At 31.7% G+C, this 18891-nt stretch overlaps 2 protein-coding genes and 1 long non-coding RNA gene across 7 annotated transcripts; all 3 read left to right on the top strand.

Annotated features, from left to right (window-relative positions):
• The first annotated feature begins 3158 nt into the window (after nucleotides 1-3158).
• LOC135141069 (uncharacterized) lies at nucleotides 3159-4472 on the top strand. The gene is made up of 3 exons (XR_010282305.1): nucleotides 3159-3313; nucleotides 4115-4187; nucleotides 4254-4472. It is a non-coding gene; the product is annotated as an uncharacterized LOC135141069 (long non-coding RNA).
• Nucleotides 4473-7633: 3161 nt separating this feature from the next.
• LOC135141114 (membrane-associated tyrosine- and threonine-specific cdc2-inhibitory kinase-like) lies at nucleotides 7634-10983 on the top strand. Its single transcript, XM_064071968.1, has 13 exons — nucleotides 7634-8213; nucleotides 8309-8382; nucleotides 8433-8668; nucleotides 8732-8969; nucleotides 9027-9118; nucleotides 9164-9243; nucleotides 9299-9570; nucleotides 9625-9682; nucleotides 9733-9865; nucleotides 9975-10008; nucleotides 10065-10148; nucleotides 10714-10767; nucleotides 10912-10983. The coding sequence occupies exons 1-12, from the start codon at nucleotides 8033-8035 to the stop codon at nucleotides 10732-10734; spliced, it is 1503 nt and encodes a 500-aa protein (XP_063928038.1). The 5' UTR covers nucleotides 7634-8032; the 3' UTR covers nucleotides 10735-10767; nucleotides 10912-10983.
• Nucleotides 10984-14390: 3407 nt separating this feature from the next.
• Nucleotides 14391-18501, top strand: LOC135141105 (X-ray repair cross-complementing protein 5-like). Of its 5 annotated transcripts, none has more exons than XM_064071959.1 (25): nucleotides 14391-14529; nucleotides 14587-14700; nucleotides 14776-14830; nucleotides 14899-15030; nucleotides 15158-15247; nucleotides 15304-15385; nucleotides 15562-15622; nucleotides 15682-15748; nucleotides 15813-15961; nucleotides 16014-16059; nucleotides 16117-16182; nucleotides 16239-16342; nucleotides 16392-16484; nucleotides 16541-16596; nucleotides 16648-16741; nucleotides 16800-16918; nucleotides 16974-17053; nucleotides 17106-17243; nucleotides 17298-17422; nucleotides 17478-17577; nucleotides 17628-17740; nucleotides 17794-17863; nucleotides 17917-18014; nucleotides 18070-18132; nucleotides 18195-18501. In XM_064071959.1, exons 1-25 carry the CDS (start codon nucleotides 14521-14523, stop codon nucleotides 18210-18212), a joined length of 2142 nt encoding a protein of 713 aa, XP_063928029.1. In that variant the 5' UTR covers nucleotides 14391-14520; the 3' UTR covers nucleotides 18213-18501. The 5 variants fall into 5 exon arrangements, 4 of the variants coding, with proteins under 4 accessions (XP_063928029.1, XP_063928030.1, XP_063928031.1 ...); XM_064071960.1 differs by having other exon boundaries at nucleotides 17800-17863; XR_010282313.1 differs by lacking the exons at nucleotides 17917-18014; nucleotides 18070-18132; nucleotides 18195-18501 and having other exon boundaries at nucleotides 17639-17740.
• The last annotated feature ends 390 nt before the right edge of the window (nucleotides 18502-18891 follow it).

The raw sequence follows: 18891 nt of genomic DNA on the forward strand, positions 1-18891 counted from the left end.
ATTTTTTTTCTCTGTCTGAAAACTTTTAAGTGAGAAGTTCAAATACAAATTACTTAGATAAGCCCTTAGCTTATACTCGATATCTTTCGCAAAAATATAAAAATCATACACATCTTATAGCATAGTGAGGAATCTTTGACATAGTGGAGAAGAATATATGTCGGTATAGTGTTGACGTTACATAAGCTCTTATTTCTTTTGGCTCTACACTACTTATACTACATCCGCAAGAAATGTTCCACACTCACCTTGGTAAGAGCTATAATTATGTAGATTAACAAATATTATAACAAATAATCTCCAATCATTTAAATAACAAAGCACAAAGCAATAACACAACTTTTTGTGTTTTACTATGAAGGTAGAACTTAAACTTTGTTGCGATTGGACTTTTAAGGGAATTATAAGTTTCAGCGTGAACTTTAAAGAATGGAGATCGCGACTAACAAAAAAAAAGACAAGATAAATGAGGAAAATTGAGTTCACGCTCAGATTAACTCTCTCACAAGAGATGGGCGTATAACTAAAATACTAATTTTGGAAAAGCGTATGGGATTAACGGCAGTCCTTTAAAAAGGTCATGGTTCTATCTTTTATTAATTTTAACTCGCGCAAAATTAAGATATATTTCTGTTCAAATTTGAAAAATTTTATAAGCTTTAGTAAAATATACCGTTCCATCATTCTTCTCTGTTATTAAGGAAACTCTGTGAAGCTGTTATATTAGGAATACCACACACTTACGTGTCCTCATACTACCCTTTTTACTAATTTTAAGCGTCTCTAAAATTATTTATCGGTGGCGTTTCCTGGTGCTCGTTCGAGTTAACGACATAGAATACAAGAACGCTTAAACAGGTTGTAAGTGATTCGCGAGTATAATATTACTCAGGGTACTAAGAGATTTTCAAGGCTGTTAGTAATTTAAAAGGGTATTAAAAAAATATTTTCTTTAATCAAGTGAAACGCTTTAAAAAAAGGCTCCTAGAATGAGATTACTACCTATTTACACACAGACGCGGACTTAAGAGGATTCTTACTCATTTTACATAATCAATATAGTTGCACAGTTAATTGCCATAAGTAGAATTTAAGTTACGCTTGGTTTTCTTTTTTAAACTATGGTATATTGCAAAACGCCTCCTTTTAATATACTTTTTATGGCCTTCCAAATTAAATTTTTTATTAATAACTTGCTGGTAAAGTGGGATCGAAAGTATAAATAGAGCGAATAAGGATGAAGGGTTACGAAGAAATTTTATCTATTAGTATGCAACCCAACTGCTAAAACCTTAAAAGATAAGTTACTCTTGAGGGCTAATGTAAACTCTGTTTACTTATTTAAAAGTTCAAGTGATGATTAGGCATCTTGAACAAAAATTATTAAACAATAAAATGTATACACAAACTTTTACGGAAAGAAAAGTTAATTAAAAAATACAATAAAAAGCGGACGTACAAACAAGTCGCTTAAATAAATTAAGCGCAATAGTCTATATGGGAAATTCGGACTGTTTTAATATAAGCAACTTTTTAAAAAGTTAACGGTTTTTTAAAAAGCTGAATTTAAAAGTAAAATGTTTATGTAAACTTCGCAAGTCTTTATAGCTCTGCGAACCCCTATATTATTTAATTTACCTTATACTAAGTAGTAGTTACACTTTATCAATGTAAGTGACATACATTAACTGCCTGGACTGGCATGAAGCGGCGGGTACCCACTACGTTAATACCGTAGCACTGTGCTAAAAATTTGTCTGAAGCAAAACTTAAGAGGTTTCCTAAAAAATTTAGTGTTTGTTGCATTCGCAAATCTGGACAGAGGAATGTGTGTCGGCCGTTAATAATCTTAAAGCCACCCTATAAAAGCTGGACAAAAAACTGAAAAATACTACTAAATATAATATAGAAGATTGTCCTCGATTAGGGAACATGTTTTTTGTGAAATTAATTTCATGTCACCACAAAAGTCCACACTTAAAGCTGTTGCTTTTAGCTTTACTTCTTGTAGTCTCTAAGCCTCCTCATATAAATGAAGGTAAAAGTGGGACAATTAAGTAATGACAGTTTTATAAGGACGTCGCAGTTCAAATCACGCCTGTTTATACTAATTTTTAAAGGCAGTCATTTTTTATATTAAAGTCCGCAAACAAAAAACCACCACTTTGCAATTGCTATTATTAATAACATTCTTCCTAATATTTATTTATTATTAATCTTATGGTTATAATATAACCATATTCTTATAAGTTTTTTATATATATTATTAAATTTTTTTGTTATAATAATACTTTATAACTTATAATTATTATTTACATTCATGTAATATTAATTTATTATTATTAATATAATATTGTGAGTATTTCCTTTTAGCCCTCTTATAAAATTCGAAGCACATGCCGATGGGATAAAAAGAGTCCTTCGTTGAGAGCTTCGTCTACGATGCTATGTTTCAGCTGTGCTCGTATCACCGCGTAGGCGCTAGTCGTAGTTTATGCGGTATTAGGCACACGATATTGACTTGAGTTTGGTTATTTCTTTTGAACTTAAGAAAAGTAGGTCCAAAAGACTGTAGCAAACTTACATAGCTATGATGTTTTATTCTAAATAATTTAATTCATTAATAACTTAAACTAATTTATTTTTTTTTGTAAAAATCATACTCCGCTGTCTTCTTTTTTACTTTATATTGTCTTTTACCTATTTTATTAACTTTTTATTCAAAAAGACTTTATTATGGAAAATATATTAATGAATTAGGATTTTAGTTCATTAAATTTAAGTGACCGTAAACTTAGAAATTAAAAAATTTACGACCTTTTTAACTACTTAAGGTTTTAGGAAGTAAAATCCTTTATTTTTTCTTATTATAATATACTTCTATTACCTCTTTATCATAGATGGTAAACTTTATACTACTTCGTACTTTTTCTTAATCTCGCAATTTTGAGGAAAGTTTATGAAATGTAGTTCACTTACTTTAAAATAAAACGAAAATTAAAGCGAAATTTATATTTTTTTGCTGATAGTAAAACACGAAGAAAATAAATTTTGAGTGATAAATATATTATTTTGAACGAAGTAAAAAGCGAATTTATAAATCTTCAATTTTATAAATTGTGGGAGAATATAATAATTTTTTGTTATTCGCCGTCAATTCTTCAAAAAAACTTTCAAACCTCTCTACAAACTATTTTAGAAATTGTTTTTTTACTACTTGTTTTAACTTATAATTTACCCTAGCTATCTTATTTAAGACAAAACACTAAAGCAAAGCGAGAAAGACGGCCTCAAAAGATAATAAATGATTGGCGTAAGTATTATTAAATTATCACTAAATTTTGTTATTTTTTCATGCTACAATTAGGACTTTGAAATCTTTTTATTTATTAATTTATAAATAAATTTATTAAAAAAATTTATAAACATATTCCAATTGTTAATTCTTTATATACTTAAATTTCAAATGTTTGGAGTAACTTTCGGTTTCCACCTAAAAGTATAGCAAGGACAAAAAATTAAGTCAAATATAAAGAAGACTATCAGACTTTTCTCCAGTCCAAATGAGATGCCGGAGTTTTAAATAAGCATCCAAAATGCATAATAAAATTCATATTTTACACCAAAAATAACCCTCACTACTAAATTTAATTATAATTATATTTAAAAAACCTGGCGAAGTTTATAAAGATTTTAAAAAGCGATTTTTTAAAAGTCAAATAGATCCCATCTGAAAATTTCAGCATTTAGAATATCAAAAAAATCTTAACCTTTACAAATAAACAGGTTTTATAATTTTTTAACTGATAAAGTTAAAAAGAAAAAGTTCATATTAACAAAGAAAATTATGAAATAAAATTTCTCATTATAATATATTTAAAATAAATTACAAACTGGTATAATATATTTGTATATGTAAGCATTATAATTATTAAACAAAAATTAAAAAAAATTAAAAAATAAAAATATAAAAAATATTTAAAAAAATAGTAAAGTTATCAGTACTTTGAATATGATAACAACTTAAATGATAAAATAATTGCCCACCCACTCAATATACTATTATTATAATAAACAATTACTATATTATTCATTTCGGTATTACTTTTTACAGTATAATAAAGTTTAAAAAGTTTATGACTCTGAGTCGCGTGAGAAGATTTCCGTTCATCGATGTTTGGACCGTGGTACTATCTTAAAGATTCTATTATATATTATAATATTTTTATTATTATTCACCATAATTGCTGCAGTTTTTCATACCTCCGCCAAAAACCAAAAGCACATAAACCGATACGCACCTGACTTGGCGCAGAAATGGTTCAGAAGTTTTACTTTGCCTTGAAACATATGAAGAGAGATCGAATGCCCACCGCGTCCCGATAAACCACCGAATGCGAGGGGGATTTTTAATTGGGTCAAATTGATAATCAGCATCATATCTTTTGGGTTATAGAAAATTAATTCAAAAACTGCTCGGAACTCATAAAAATTTCTTACTTATTTAAGTCCGACCAATTAATTACTATACTGGTACATCAATTCATACTACTCGATCATTTAGATGTGCTATCTTCACAAATAAGTAATGTACATTATGGTGCTTTCTTTTAGAATTCAAAGAAGCACACACTTATACATACATAATAATTAGCATAATTATATGTGTGTTTTAGTAATTTAGGCAAGGAAGCAAATAGTATTGTTAAAAATGCTAAGATCGCTCTAAATACTATAACCTCCTCTTCTTTCGGTAAAAGTTCTTCATGTGGTGTATAGGATAGTTTTCAGTAAAGTTCAGTTCTTTTTAATCCTTTTCTTCTATTAAAAAATAACATAAATAAAAATTATATAAAGCATAACCGAAATACATTAATAAAAATAACATTACAGACATTAAATTTTATGCGCACGCGCGTTTTAACAATGTGAGACACTAACGCACACGCCACGCAATGATAAATCATAAAAAGTTAAATGATTATTACCATAATATAGTTACATCGCCTCATATATATCAAAAAACACACAAAAAAAGACAAAAAAAAATTCGATATAAAACAAAACAGCAAAGAGACCTGTTTTCAATTAACTATACTATACCAAAAAATTGTACTAACAAGTTAATGTAATTTCAATACACCGATCTCTCGGGAGAGTGGAATTCGAGTTATAGGTATTTAGAGAAGTAACGCTAATAAAAAAACTTTTTATAACTTTTTTTTCACTCGTTTTGCCTAGTTATTTAATGTATTAAAAACTAACTTAAAATTGAAGTATAAAAATATATATGGTATTTATACTGATTTTAAGAATTATTTGAAACTACTGATGCCATTAAATTTTTGTTATTAAAAACTCTTTTCGTATCTCTACTACGTAGTAATACTAACCTTTATACTTGTAAACAGGATAAAATTTTAGCTCTTTTATTTTTATTTTGCTTTTTAGTGCGCTATTTAACATTATAAGGAATGTTTAAAATGTACTATATAACAGTACTATTTTAATGGATGATCATAGTCACTAACAAAAAAAGATTATAATGGGGTTTTTATTTTATTATCAATTGTGCTAAATTGTTTAAGAAGGAAGAAACGCTCACCATTTTTGTAAAAGAGGTAAATAAGGCTAAGCATTTTTAATACCGAGTGTAGTACGCCATGCTTATAATAAAATATGATATAATGCTTCTAAATAGTTTCAGTCTTTAAGTCAAGGTACCGCTTAACAAGTCAAATTTTATCTAAAAAAAGATCACCAAAAATATGGTCCTTAAATATTGTTCACTTCAACTAAAATATCAAAATTTTGCGATATTAAAAAGCACACTTGTTTAGTAACCTGTGAATTAATTTTGAAACGTTAATAAGAATAGGGAGGGGATTATAAACTTTTCGTTTATGACATATATTTATTTGTGATTCAGATAGCTATTACAGCAAAATAATATTATTCTTAAAATATCTTATTTTTGCAGCACACTAGTATTTGTAAATAATACAATTTATTTATGATAATCGGTGATTCAAGTTAATACATCTTTAATCTCATTTGTTAAGTTAATTAGATTTTATTGGGTAATTATAGTATACAAAAAAAAAATCATAGTTATCACGTAACTTAACCTTTGAAGCTCCTATTAAAGCTGCATTATAGTTAATAGGGTTCTCGTTTAATCCTAAACTTATGTCTCTATTATATTGCTTCTCCATACCATTTTATGTATCAGAGGAAAAGTACAATAAAGTATCGAAGGATAGGCGCTAATATTGAAATTGGAAGAAGTTCTCAGGAATTGTTATAAATTTTATAAAATAAAAGAGCCATTTTAATGTAATATACATGTTTTAAAATTTCTCGGTAAATCCTACACATAATAACATTACTGTGCCGACCTAAAGCAATTATTATACGTGTCTTCTTTTTAACTTTATCGCACATGAACAAGTCCTAATTTTGTGCCTTAATACATACTTTTCTCTGTACCGTATATATAATGCGAAGGTAAACAGACATGAAGTCATAAATCGAAGCAAAGAAAAAATTATTTAAGAATTAACAAAAATTTATTTAATCCAAAACAGATGTGCAATTCATTACAGCTCTTTCTTCTATCTTCTGTTTTTATGTTACAAGTTTCCAATCATTTTCTAATAATTTTTTAATAAAAATCTGAACAACTTTTTACAAAATCATATATATTACATAAATTGTTAGTGGTTAGATTTTAGACCACCTAAATGATTTAAGTTTAGGCCCCCAACCGGAAAGAACTAAATAAATTTAAAAATTTAATATAAAGATGAATATCGTCCCGCCTTCAAAGGATTTAGGTACTTTGCGTTTTAAAACCTTAAAATTTAAAAAGTTATGCATGAAGGGGTTTATAGAAAATATAAAAACGATTGATAAGTACATAACAACTGAACCCCCCACCTCCCCTTTTTGAGAAAATATTTTTGTAATGCATATTAAAGTTTGCACAGTACTGCCTCTCTTTTTATATAATCTCAAGTTGGAAATTTTATTCTAATCAATTATTATAGGCACGAAAAAAATAGCTGACTTTTATGCCCTGGAAAACCTAGTTGAATTACCTAACACAACTGGAACTTTTTTAAAGGTGTTGTTTTTTGTTTAATATCTTACGCCCAATTTAAATTGACTTACGACACGTAGCCTTTATAACTGTTAAGTAGTCAAGTAGAGAAAAAACTGAAATGATTTGTTATCTTCGGTGTAACTTTAAAAACAAATTTATCTTTAAAATAAAAGCTAATGAATAGCTGGAAGTTGAATTAAGTTTATCGTCTCATTAAGTGCAAAAGGGTTAACGCAGTTTGTTTAGACTAATAAAAAATTATAAAAAACTGAGTTTAAATTTAAGAAAACGCATACCATCTTTTTAGGAAAAATGCTTGGACTACATAAAACTCTCAGCAAAAGAAAGATTAAATAAAAGCGTGAGAAAAGGGAACGATTAGTCAATAGGATACAAGCGATTGAACGCGTGCTGCCCAAAGGCCGGAGATATCGGTTACTTGTAGATTAATTTAAGCCTTTAAAGGTTTATACAAAATTCTTGCTTGGAATGTCAGATGCAAAGCTTGACGAGTTTCGGGTGCCCAAGCGTTGTAAACAGTTGAGCGGCTTAAAAAACTTACCAAAGCCTATATTTGGCGTTGAGAAGTTTAGCAAGAAAGCTTCCAACGAAACTTCGTTAAACACTACTGAAAAGTTTTCTCTTTACAATCATAAAAATACACAATTCGTGCAAACTACTGATCTTTCTACTGTTGGAGGTAACAAAAATGAAAAATTAGCTCCTCAATATCCTCGAAACATTATAGAATGCTCCTCACAGCTTACAAGTGAGAAAGTTATAACGCTTAATAACCAAGATGTTATTCTGAAAGACGTACGGACTACTTGTCCGAGAAAAGCAATTAGTGAAAACTCGGCTTTTTTAAGTTCAGTGTTCCAGTCAACCTTTTTACCTTTTAGTTTGAAAACTCCTTTTCCAAAAAATATGGTCTCACCAAAACGTCGACGATATAATTCTGAAGTAAGAAGTTGTAGTCTGCATTTATCTACTATTCCGAAATCGCCTCACAAATTAAGCACACCAGTAAGTCGGGTATTCAGAGCTTTAGAAAGCGATGCTTCCGGTCCGCATAGAATTGAATTGGATCAAATTGAATCGGATCAAGGTTTTGCTATAAATCCTTTTACTTACTTAATAAAGTTATACTCGTTTTTTTTTAAGGTGAATCATAACTATAAAACCTATATTTAATTAATTAAGAGTTGACAAGTCCTTTCTATGATAAATCAAAACCAGGAACTTTTTTCGAGCAGGCTTTTTACGATATTGCCTTGGTTATTTAATTTTTACCTTTTGATCTGTATACCTAATCCTTACCATATAGATTGGGAAAGGCTCGTTTGGTCATGTTTTTAAAGCACGTTATAAAGAAAACCAACAATGGTTTGCCATAAAACGTTCGAATAAACCTTTTGGCGGCCCTGGAGATCGTCAGTTACAAATGAATGAAGTAAATTTTTTAAGGACTTTGGGGAACCATCCGCATTGCGTTCGGTATGACCGCGCTTGGGAGGAAAACGGTGTACTTTACATCCAAACAGAACTTTGTCAGGGAGGAACGTATTAAGACTATTATTTATAGAAACTTTTAAACTTTATGCTAACTCACATATTTTTGTAAAGCTTACAAAAATTTTTGGAAGAGAATATAAATATTTCAGAAGATCAAATATGGCACTTTATTACCGATCTGACCTTGGGACTGAAGCACATTCACGACAATAATATTGTTCATCTTGATATTAAACCCGCTAATATATTTCTTTCTTTCGAACATGATAAAAAATTAAACTCTTCTAATTCTTCTGAGTTTTTTAATTTAAAAATCGGCGATTATGGAATTGCCTTCGATATCACGCAAGTTATTGATTTTATTATAAATTTTTATATAAAATCTTTAAACTTTATTAATTTTTAGAAAAGTCGCTTCGATTATCAGGAAGGAGATAATAAATATATGGCTCCCGAGCTACTTGCTGGTCAGTTCGGAACGCCAGCCGATATATTCAGGTTTATACTCTGCCCTTTTCTAGTTTTAAATTTTAATTTTATAAGTTTGGGGATTACCATTTTGGAGATAGTTGGTGATTATGAACTTCCGAGTGCAGGTCTTAATTGGAGCAAACTTCGGAACGGTTTTATTTATTATTATTAAAGTAATCTACTTTTAATTGGATTTATCGTCACTAGAATGGCAACCTGAATTACCCTCGCAGTATTCGGATTCCCTGAAAAATTTGATTGCTGAAATGATGCGAAGAGATCCTTTAAAGCGGCCCACTGTCGAAGCGATTCTCCGCCATCCATGTGTTCGTCGAGCACTACGCTGCCGCTGCCGGCGGTCATCTACCTTCCAAGCGATTTCCAGTGCATATATGTGCTTGGCCGAGATCGTTAGGAAACTTCCTGTAGCCTTTTACTGTTCTTCCTTGTTCCTAGCGAAAAGTTTGTTCCGTCTGAGCGTACTTGACTTTTTTTGTAATATATAGATTAAGTTGTAATTTTTTTATCTAAAGAAAGTTGTTAATTTCAAAAGACCAGGTGTATTTGAGCGCTGCAAACTTTTAAATAGAGGTAACTACGCTTTATTAAGGTTGCGCGCCAAATGCTAACTATATTTATAGACAACTTGCGTGTTTCGCGCCCTTTCGTTTCATTAAATTTTCAGCCTGAGAGCTCTCCACAAACACCCCAACAATCCTTCGAAGTTTCAACCCCCACGTGTGCTGGTTCACACTGTTTGACCCCCCTCTGCAAGTCTTTATTATTTTTTACTATTTAACGTCTATATGTTTTTTTTTATAAAAGTTTCTATATATTTTATTATTGTTGTCTTTTTTTCCTTTAATATATGTTAATATTATAGAAATTGCTTTGCGGACTTTTCAAATCTGAATGGAGTATAACTAATTCAAAAATAATTTATAATTAATATTGTGTATTATTATTATTTTAGTCTTCCTGTTCAGCGAAGTCAACGGATAGCTCAACTTCGACATTTGGCGGGTCTACTTGTATTAACCCTAAAAATTTACTAAAGGTACCTATAATATCGCAACATAATATTTTTGCTCCAATAAATAAGCCTTTTCTTCCAGTTGCCAGTTTAACATACTCTTATTTCTTCCTACAGTAGTTGCAAGGGGCCTTGCAGATCTTGTTTTTTATATTTTCAAATTAGATAGGAGTTAAAGTTTAGTGTGACCTGTATCCTAATCCAAATACCTCAAAAAACAACAGGCGTGTAAAAACTTACGGTATTTTTTATTTAATTAAAAAGTAAATCTTAAAACTCAAGGGGTCTGAGAGACCTATGCGACTACTGTAGGGTAAATGACTATCTTTATTGGCGTCTGGTTATAACTGTTTTTGTACTGTCCTGTATTTTTTGTTGCCGTTAACAGATTAAATTATTGATGATAAAAAAAATTTAAATATTGCGATAGGCTCGTTGTGAGTAATACACACTTCTGATTGTTCATCATTATATCTTCACTTGCTTTATTTGTTCAATCGTATATACTGTAGTTCTTAATAACCTTTTTTTGTTGCTAATTTAATATTTTATATTCTTATAATGTACATTTATATAAATAATGTCATAGGAATTTAATAATGTCCAGTAGTTAAACTTATTATACTGTTGAGTTGAACAGAAGGTTTTATTATATAAAAAAATAGTAATAATATTTTTATGAATAGTACGTTTTGTATATTTATTTTGCTAGCGACTTAATAAAATTATCCTAAAATTTTATTAAAAACGGGCAATAGTTTTATAAAACTAATATAATAATCTCTAGGAGGGATAAATAACCAATAAGCTTTAAGATAAATTTTTTAAAATAACCTAATAAGGATATGGCTAGTTCTCTGTTAAGTTAAAAATAGCCAATAGGATGTTTGAAATTTTAAATATTGGAAAATAAACGATGCACTTATTTTGTTTAACATTATTTTTATTAAAATTATTATAATAAATAGCAAACTCTTGAAATATAAATTTTGAATTGGAAAATTATACATTATAATTGAATATATAAAACTATTATAAAAAAGTTAATTATTTTTTTTTTTCGACAATCTGAAAATGACCCTTAAAGTGATAAATTTAAACCTGTGAACGAATTAATATGTATACTTGATTATTATAGTGTTAAAGAACCAATAAGACTTTTGCGATTAAAAGCCAAACCAATGAGGTACTTAAAAATTTAATTAAAAAAATAATAAAATTTACTTAATATGATTGAATTGTTGGTTACTACATTTTTACAGTAACCAATAAGCTGCTTAATAAAAATTATGAAAACAATAAATTCTTTAAATGTCCCATTTTATTATCTTTAATAAGCTTCTTATTAATTTTGTTAAAATATTAATATTTAACGTTTTGATACTAAAAAGATAGTTATATCATTAATACCTGCTTTGTAATTGTATCATTAAGGCATTTAGAAAGTCATAAAATAACAGATACATTTTGATTTTTAAAAAAAATTAAATATAACGAATTTCATTATAAAGGGAACAAGGAATTTTATTATTGTTTTAGTTTAGACGACTTCTGCTACTTTTTAAATAATAACTGAAGAAATTCTGTTATTATTATTAATAAACAACACCTACTATAATTATTATTACAACATATAGCAATTTATTACTGTAGTTTAATATAGCCAGTAAGCTACTTTAATATACATACAAGTTAATAAATAGATAGTTTCATGAAAATACTAACGGTTATTAAATAACGAACAAGCTGTTTAATAAATTTATTATAAATTCAGCGGCCCTTTTGTTATTAATGATGGTACACCGCTTAATAATGTCTAAATTAACCAATAAGCTTCTAGATAATTTTTTCATTCCATAATAGATATGATATTTATACCAAAAATTAACCAGTAGGCTTTTTCACAATGTCAATTGATTATCAGATATTAAATTAACCGATTAGCGTCATGACCATTATATTATCACGTAAAAAATGTTGGATAGCTAGTAACAATAATGATTATCACAGTTTAAAGCAGCCAATAAGCGTACTGATATATTCATTACAAAGGAAATATTGAGTAACCAGAAGACCTCAATAGTTTTGCCATATTGATTAACACGAATTAAAATAATTGATAAGCGTCACGATAATTATAGAATACTTTTGAACGAACTAAAAGACATTTAACATTACGTTTCAGCTTTAAAGTTTATAATAATTGGTAAAATTTTTGAGTTTCTTTATTTTATATGAGTGCATCTAATTTGAAAAACCAATTCACTTAAAGCACTAAATATTACAGTTTATAATAGTTAATAAGTAGCTTGATATTATTTAATTCAAATAAACTTTAATAATATTAACTGTTTTAACTAGAAAATAAACTGCTTGAGGATTTTTTAATTGATAATTAATATTGTTATAGTAGAAATTTAACATATTTAAGCTAGAGAATTCTACTCTATATCCTTTGTGCAAAAAAAGAGAAGGAAATTATAAGTCAAGACTTATGGTAGCATATAAAAATCTACTTGTGTTTGTTAGGACTTAATATCTTGTCTGATAACGTCATAATGAAAGACTTTAACAGCTTGAAAAGGAAAACCTATTTGGTTAACGACTAAATAACTTTTGGGTGTCAAAAATAAGGATGAAAAAAAAATAAAAAAGGTACAGTAAAAACTATATAAAAGTTATTTAAAAAATTTTTATTGAACTCAGTTTTTTATGCGAAAGAAACCTTTATCGCTAAAAGAAACTTCCACTGAGGTTAAGAAAAGACATTAGAACCATATACACAAAACCTTTTGCAGACTTAACATTTATTAAGAATTGAGTACTATCCATCCCTAGCCGCGATTAAGGATATGACATGTCACAAATTTTGTGTATAGCGACAGTAAATCTTAAATATATATTAAAAACAGCTTTAACGAGCGTTATGAAAGATCTCATTTCTTCATTCACTTTCTTCAGTTTGCAATACTAGTTACTGCAAAAATATAGGTCCGAAAATAAAATTGCTATATTTCATTGGTGGGTTTAGCATTAACGCTTTAACTACCTTAAAACGTCAGCCAGTCTAATGAGATCCTAAAAACTCCAAACTAAAAGGTGTAAGCAGAAAAAAATCGGGTATGGGAGAAGGGAATAACGACAAGAGAAGCTAAAGGTAATCACTAAGTTTAATAAGTTCATTATTATAAATGATTTAAGTTAACGACTAAAAAGCGTAATATAAATACTAAGTATTTACGGAATATTTGTTTGTTAAGTTGACTAGTCCTAGGAGGCATCCCGAGAAAGAACTCAAGCCACGACCATAACACCGGGTAAGGGAAAAAAAAATTTCCACATCGCAGCCCGCTGGCTACTTTGAACATAACTTTTCATTCGAAGGGTGACTAACACGAAATTTGTTAGATAATAACTACCATGGACCCTGAGTTGGGTGCAATATTTATATATTTATCTGGTGATGCTTAATAAAAACAATCCATGTTGTTTTGCTTCTTCACCTTGCTCGTATGTTTTTCTTATTTTTTGTTTTAAGCTTTTTAGTTAATGTATTTTTAAATATTTATACAATAGTCAACTTTCTAACCTCTTTTTTAACCATTCAACTAAGTAGTGGGTCAACAACCATCCCTTACAGGGCGTCACGTAAACAACGGTGTAGTACTCCGTTTTATATATATTGTAGCTAAGTTCCCCCTGTTAGAAGATGGTTAGTGTTCTTAGCTAGTCATTTTGGTGCGTCCACCGCCACAGTTTATACTCAAGGGTACTCCTTAGATATATGATTTTAAATAACAAGGATTATACTCGCCACAATAAGTCAACCGGGGCCAATAGAATATTTTTTTCGTAATAAATAACGCTTCGCTCTTCCGGTGAGGTTAAGGTCCGAACTAACAACAACATTAAAGTAATTGTGTTGAAGAAAGTGTTAAGCAATGTTTCTGACAATCAATCGTATTGGCGGCATAAATCACCTGGAGGGGTTTGCTGATGAAGTTAGTCTTACTAATAAAATGCAAATAGTTAATGAGAAGGGGAAGCTTCTGGCATCCCCGCAATTAGTTGTAGGGGCGACTCAAGGGTAGTGCCCCTGTCGTTGTGCGTCTTTGCTAAAACTTTGGTTAGGTAGAGCGTGAATCAACATCTTTTAAGCGGACCAGTAATCTCTACCGATTTTACGATCACTGCCAAGAAGGTGTACGGCCAGCCGTTACTGAGCGCAGACACAGGGCTCATGTTCGCCGTCGTCCGCCATAGACGCTTAGGTGTTTCCAGGATATTACTCCATCCCGTCGGCGCATTATTAGAGACTGTTCATCCTAAACAGTTCCTCCTTTTTCAAGAAATTAACGAGTGATAGAACTGTTACTCATTACAAAACGTTAAAAGCATGTCAAAGGTTGTAACCTTTTTCATTTACCTCAAAATTTATGAAAAAGTTATTCTCTTCATAAAGAGAGCAGAGGTAATATGTCTTGATGTGGGTTCCACTATGGATATTAGGGAAAAGGATGGGACTAACCACTTTGAATTATCTATTAAAGCTCTTGTTTTACTTCTCGAGCAAAAAGTATCAGTATAGATTTCTTTTTAGATTTGGAACTTTATCCTGTTGTAGCTCCTTTAAAGCTTTTTTATAACACAGTTAAGAAGCTTAAAGAAGAACGATCTCACAGGTTTTGTAATTTGCGGCACCAGAGGTATGTTCTTTATTAGGGATTATCGAAGGTTATCATTTTGTGTTTACCAAATCTTTTACTTTTCTAAGAAACAAGCAATCCACTTGCTGAAGACGACCAATACCAAAACATTAAGGTTTTAAGAAACTTAACAACTTTGGATCTGGAGCTCCTGCTTACAGTCGAACATGAACTTCACCTTAATTCCTTGAAAGCAGACAGTCATAAATTAATATAATTTTATATATTATAATGGAAATTTGTGTTGAGAATTATAAGTTATAAAATTTGAAAGTTCATCTCTTTACTTTAAAATGCTCTTTTGCAATAATTAATTTTAAATTTTAGTTCTCGATGTTGTGGTGGTAGCTCTTGAGATGCTGAAAGCCAGAATTAAAAAGTTAAAGTTTGAAAAAAAAATTTTACTTGTGACTAATGGTGAGGATCTTTAAAACTTATTAGCCCCCTTTTTTTTTTAATGTAGTCATCATGAGGATATGCCCCAACTTCAGATCTTGAGCAACTAGGATTTATTATTGAGGAGTTAAATAGGAACGACATTGAAGTCCAAATCTTGTACTTTCTTATACAATACTATATATATCACTAGAGGAGCTAAATAGTACCGTGCACTAATTAATTTTTTGAAAATTACTGTAAATTTATATATAAATATGTACACAACGGGTACAAATTAAGTAGCTTTAGCTAAATTAAAATTGATTTAAACTTATATTATGATTTTCTATAAGAGGCGTCGATTTTGACGAAATGGAAGAAGGAAACGAGCTAAAAACTAACCAAAAATCAAAAGTTATTAAAAAAATTTATTTTAAAACTTCAATGGTTATTTTTTTACTTGAGTTTCTTAGTCTCCCTTTTCACGTGTGCTGAAGCAACTCGCTGAAGGGACCAATGGCGAAATGTTTTCTTTTTCCAGTACTACCTTTCTGCTATACGGAATCGTCTGATCTTTTCTACGGCTCTCTTTGATTTTGTGTAGCTGCCTTGCAACTACTCTCAAAGGAAAGAAAGCAGAACATCCGGCAGTCCCCCGTTTTCAGAGGCACATTAATGCTTGGCCCGGCTTTTTCCTTTCCTGTTTTTGCATATGCACTCACCAAAGAAGCCAAGCCCCCCTCGTTAAAGATGGTCGGTAGTGATTTGTGAAGGCTGTGAATAATATTCATAGTGTTGTTGAAAGATTTCCACAGACGGCAACAGCGATGTCTCTAGAGTTTACCTTCAACGTATAATTTTGAAGTTGAGTTCACTTTTTACTTTTAATTACTTGTAATACTTTTAAGGGACATACCATTTACTTGATGAAGACCGCACTGAAGTTCCGAAGGAGGATTGCGCTAAAGGCTATAAGGAAACCATTCATTCTACCTCTTGACACTGCAGTTTTCCTATTACTTAGTACAACAGTATGGGCCGACCAGAATTCCGTGGGCCAAGATCGACGAGGAGAGCATGAAGTTAGAAACAGAGAAAAGTCTTCAGATCCTCTCTTTTACAAAATCAGAAAATGTTTGTTGAGTTTTTACAAAAATTTTAACGATCCTTATCTACCCTGAAGGTACCAAGGCGTCTCTGGATGAACCATGTGATTGCATTTGTGGCTGACCCATCAGACGTTCCTGCGCAGACCGCCCTTTCCTCGTTAGCTGCGGTTGGGTGGCTTCTAAGCCCCGTGTATCGAGTGATATGCTGATTGGCTCTTCTCAGGGGTTGCACGTGACAGGCACAGTAGCGCTCGTCCGTTTTGTTCGGGCAGACAAGGCGTGCGTTTGTTTGTTTTTTTAATTTTCTGAGACCCTCTGAGCCTTCCACAGCACCCCTAAAGTAGGCTTTCTCTCTCCTCATATAAAAAAGAACCATTCGAGCTTATTATATACGGAACTTCCGTATGCTGATGACATTCGGCAGGTTTAATATTATTGGTTGTACTTTTCTCTGGTCACATGACGGCACTCTCGTTTATCAGTACCAATTCCCTTCTCTAAGCTTCAGTAAAAAACTCCAGCCAAGTGCTGAACAAGAGCAGGCTGTTGCTGCCCTCATGGCGTCCAAGGATTTGTCAAAGCCTTGCAGCGAAGATAGCAGGCATGATTTGTGGCTGAATAATGTTTTAATGTAAAGGCGAATGATGTCCGCTTAGTGGTCATAGCCCGGAGCACGTTTTCAATCCAGCTATTCGATATTTCTGGCAATGTATACACCAGAGGGCGCTGGATGACTGTTTGATTAGAATATCAGTGTTTTTTCCTGTTAATTCCAACTCTTTTTCTAGTGAAAGGCGTTAAGAGCAGAAACCTGCCAGCAGTAGGCTCGATTATAAAAGACTTCATGGCTCCTTTTGACTTAGTAAAGGAAACTTCAAAGGCCCAACTTTTAAATATTCAAGAACTTTTTAGATTAAGAAAAATCGGTTACCTTAACTGCATGGCATCTTAAAGTTATTTCGAAAGTTATTTTGCCTTAGAAAAGCGCAAAACTGATAAACTGGGCGCTTCCTCTTACTTCCAGAGTACTTCAAAGGAGGCGACCGAGGGGCCTCCCCCCTCGAAGAAGAGGCCGACTACGGAAGACCTGCCGCGAAGCATTGCCGTATGCCGCACAGCCACGCGTTTTCATGCCCTCATAGTCACTGTGACCGTCACAGGAGGTCTCCTCAGCTTACTTCTACAAGGTCGGCTCAGTTAACCCAGTGGCTGATTTTCGAACTATGTGCTCCTGGCCTGAGGAAGGCCTGGTCTCCGAGGGTTCTCTATTTTTTTTACGCACCCAAAATAATTAAATTTTCTTCAACTAGCCATTACGCAGATGTGCCAACTAATCGAGCAGTTCGTGGAAAATTCGTATAATAAAGACTTTACCTTAAGAGCGTTCGACTGTTTGGCAGTTCTTCGAAAAGAATGTGTTGCGGTATTGAAACTTTTTTATGGCATTATGCTGCCTGTTTTCATCTGTCTTTCCAGCAACAGAAAGCCGAATCGTTCAACTCGTGGATGAAAAAGTTTAAAGAAAAGCTCTTAACCAATAGGCTATGTAATAGATTAGTTACTCTTGCAGAGGACATTCTTCTTATTCTTCCTGCGCAGATAACGACGTGTGGCAGCAGATTGTCGCCGATGGAGTGACTCTTATCACGAACGATGAAGCGAGCGATTCGAACGTTTCAAAGGAAGAAGCTGAAGAGGTTACCGACTATTTTTTTTTTGATGCGATCAGCCTACGCATGCTATTGGTTCTAGTTTTTGATGGGCACAGAGCCGCATGAGCAGTTGGACTCCGGCGGGCTGGCAGAAGAGGAGTTGGTATTTGCTACTTTTAGGGGGTATTTACCCCCGAGTAGTTCACGATGGCGATGTTATTGTAGATGGGCCTCATGGACTGAGGCGTTCCGATTCATATCTTATTACTGAACATTGCAGCCTGCATCTTCTCAAAGACTATTATTTAAGTTTTTCACCTAGCCCCGCAAAGCTTTTAAAATTGAGTTAACATACGGCCACTTCTACTTGTTAATAAATATTGGTAATACGATCTATGAAGTCCAGCGTAAACCATGAACTTAAAAGGAGCACTTTAGTCTGTAAATTAAGTGCCTGTTTTACGTAAAAGGGAAAAGTCGCATTGATAAGGCGTGAAGTAGGTTTCGGGAGCGGCGAGTTCGCAGCACAACGAGAGGCGTTTTAATAAGTCAGTTTGCTCATATTTATTAAAAATTTAACCTTTAAAAAAAGATTATTTGTTTACAAGAACTGGCCTCTCGACCAAAATTCTATTTTTTAAGTGTTTTACTGTTCTCAGTATCTGCCGCTTTTAACGACAGTGAAGTAACAGGTGTTTGTCTTTTTAGATATTGAGAAGGATAGTGATAAAATATGGTAAAATTGTCTAGCCCGCTAGCTTCCCTTTTTACTTAACTGCGGTAGTACACTCATGCCTAACAGATAGAACCTTTTCTGCTAGAGAAAGTTCGTTGAAGTCCACTATTAGACAAGTAAAAATAGGGCCGACAAGGCTCCTTATTAACCACTTTACTTTCTTCTATCTACATGTCCGATATGCCA

This window comes from Zophobas morio, unplaced genomic scaffold (genome assembly GCF_036711695.1).
Source record: "Zophobas morio isolate AGI-343-1 ecotype UQ-CSIRO unplaced genomic scaffold, CSIRO_AGI_Zmor_V1 ptg000042l, whole genome shotgun sequence".
In the NCBI taxonomy this organism is placed as follows: Eukaryota; Metazoa; Arthropoda; class Insecta; order Coleoptera; family Tenebrionidae; genus Zophobas; species Zophobas morio.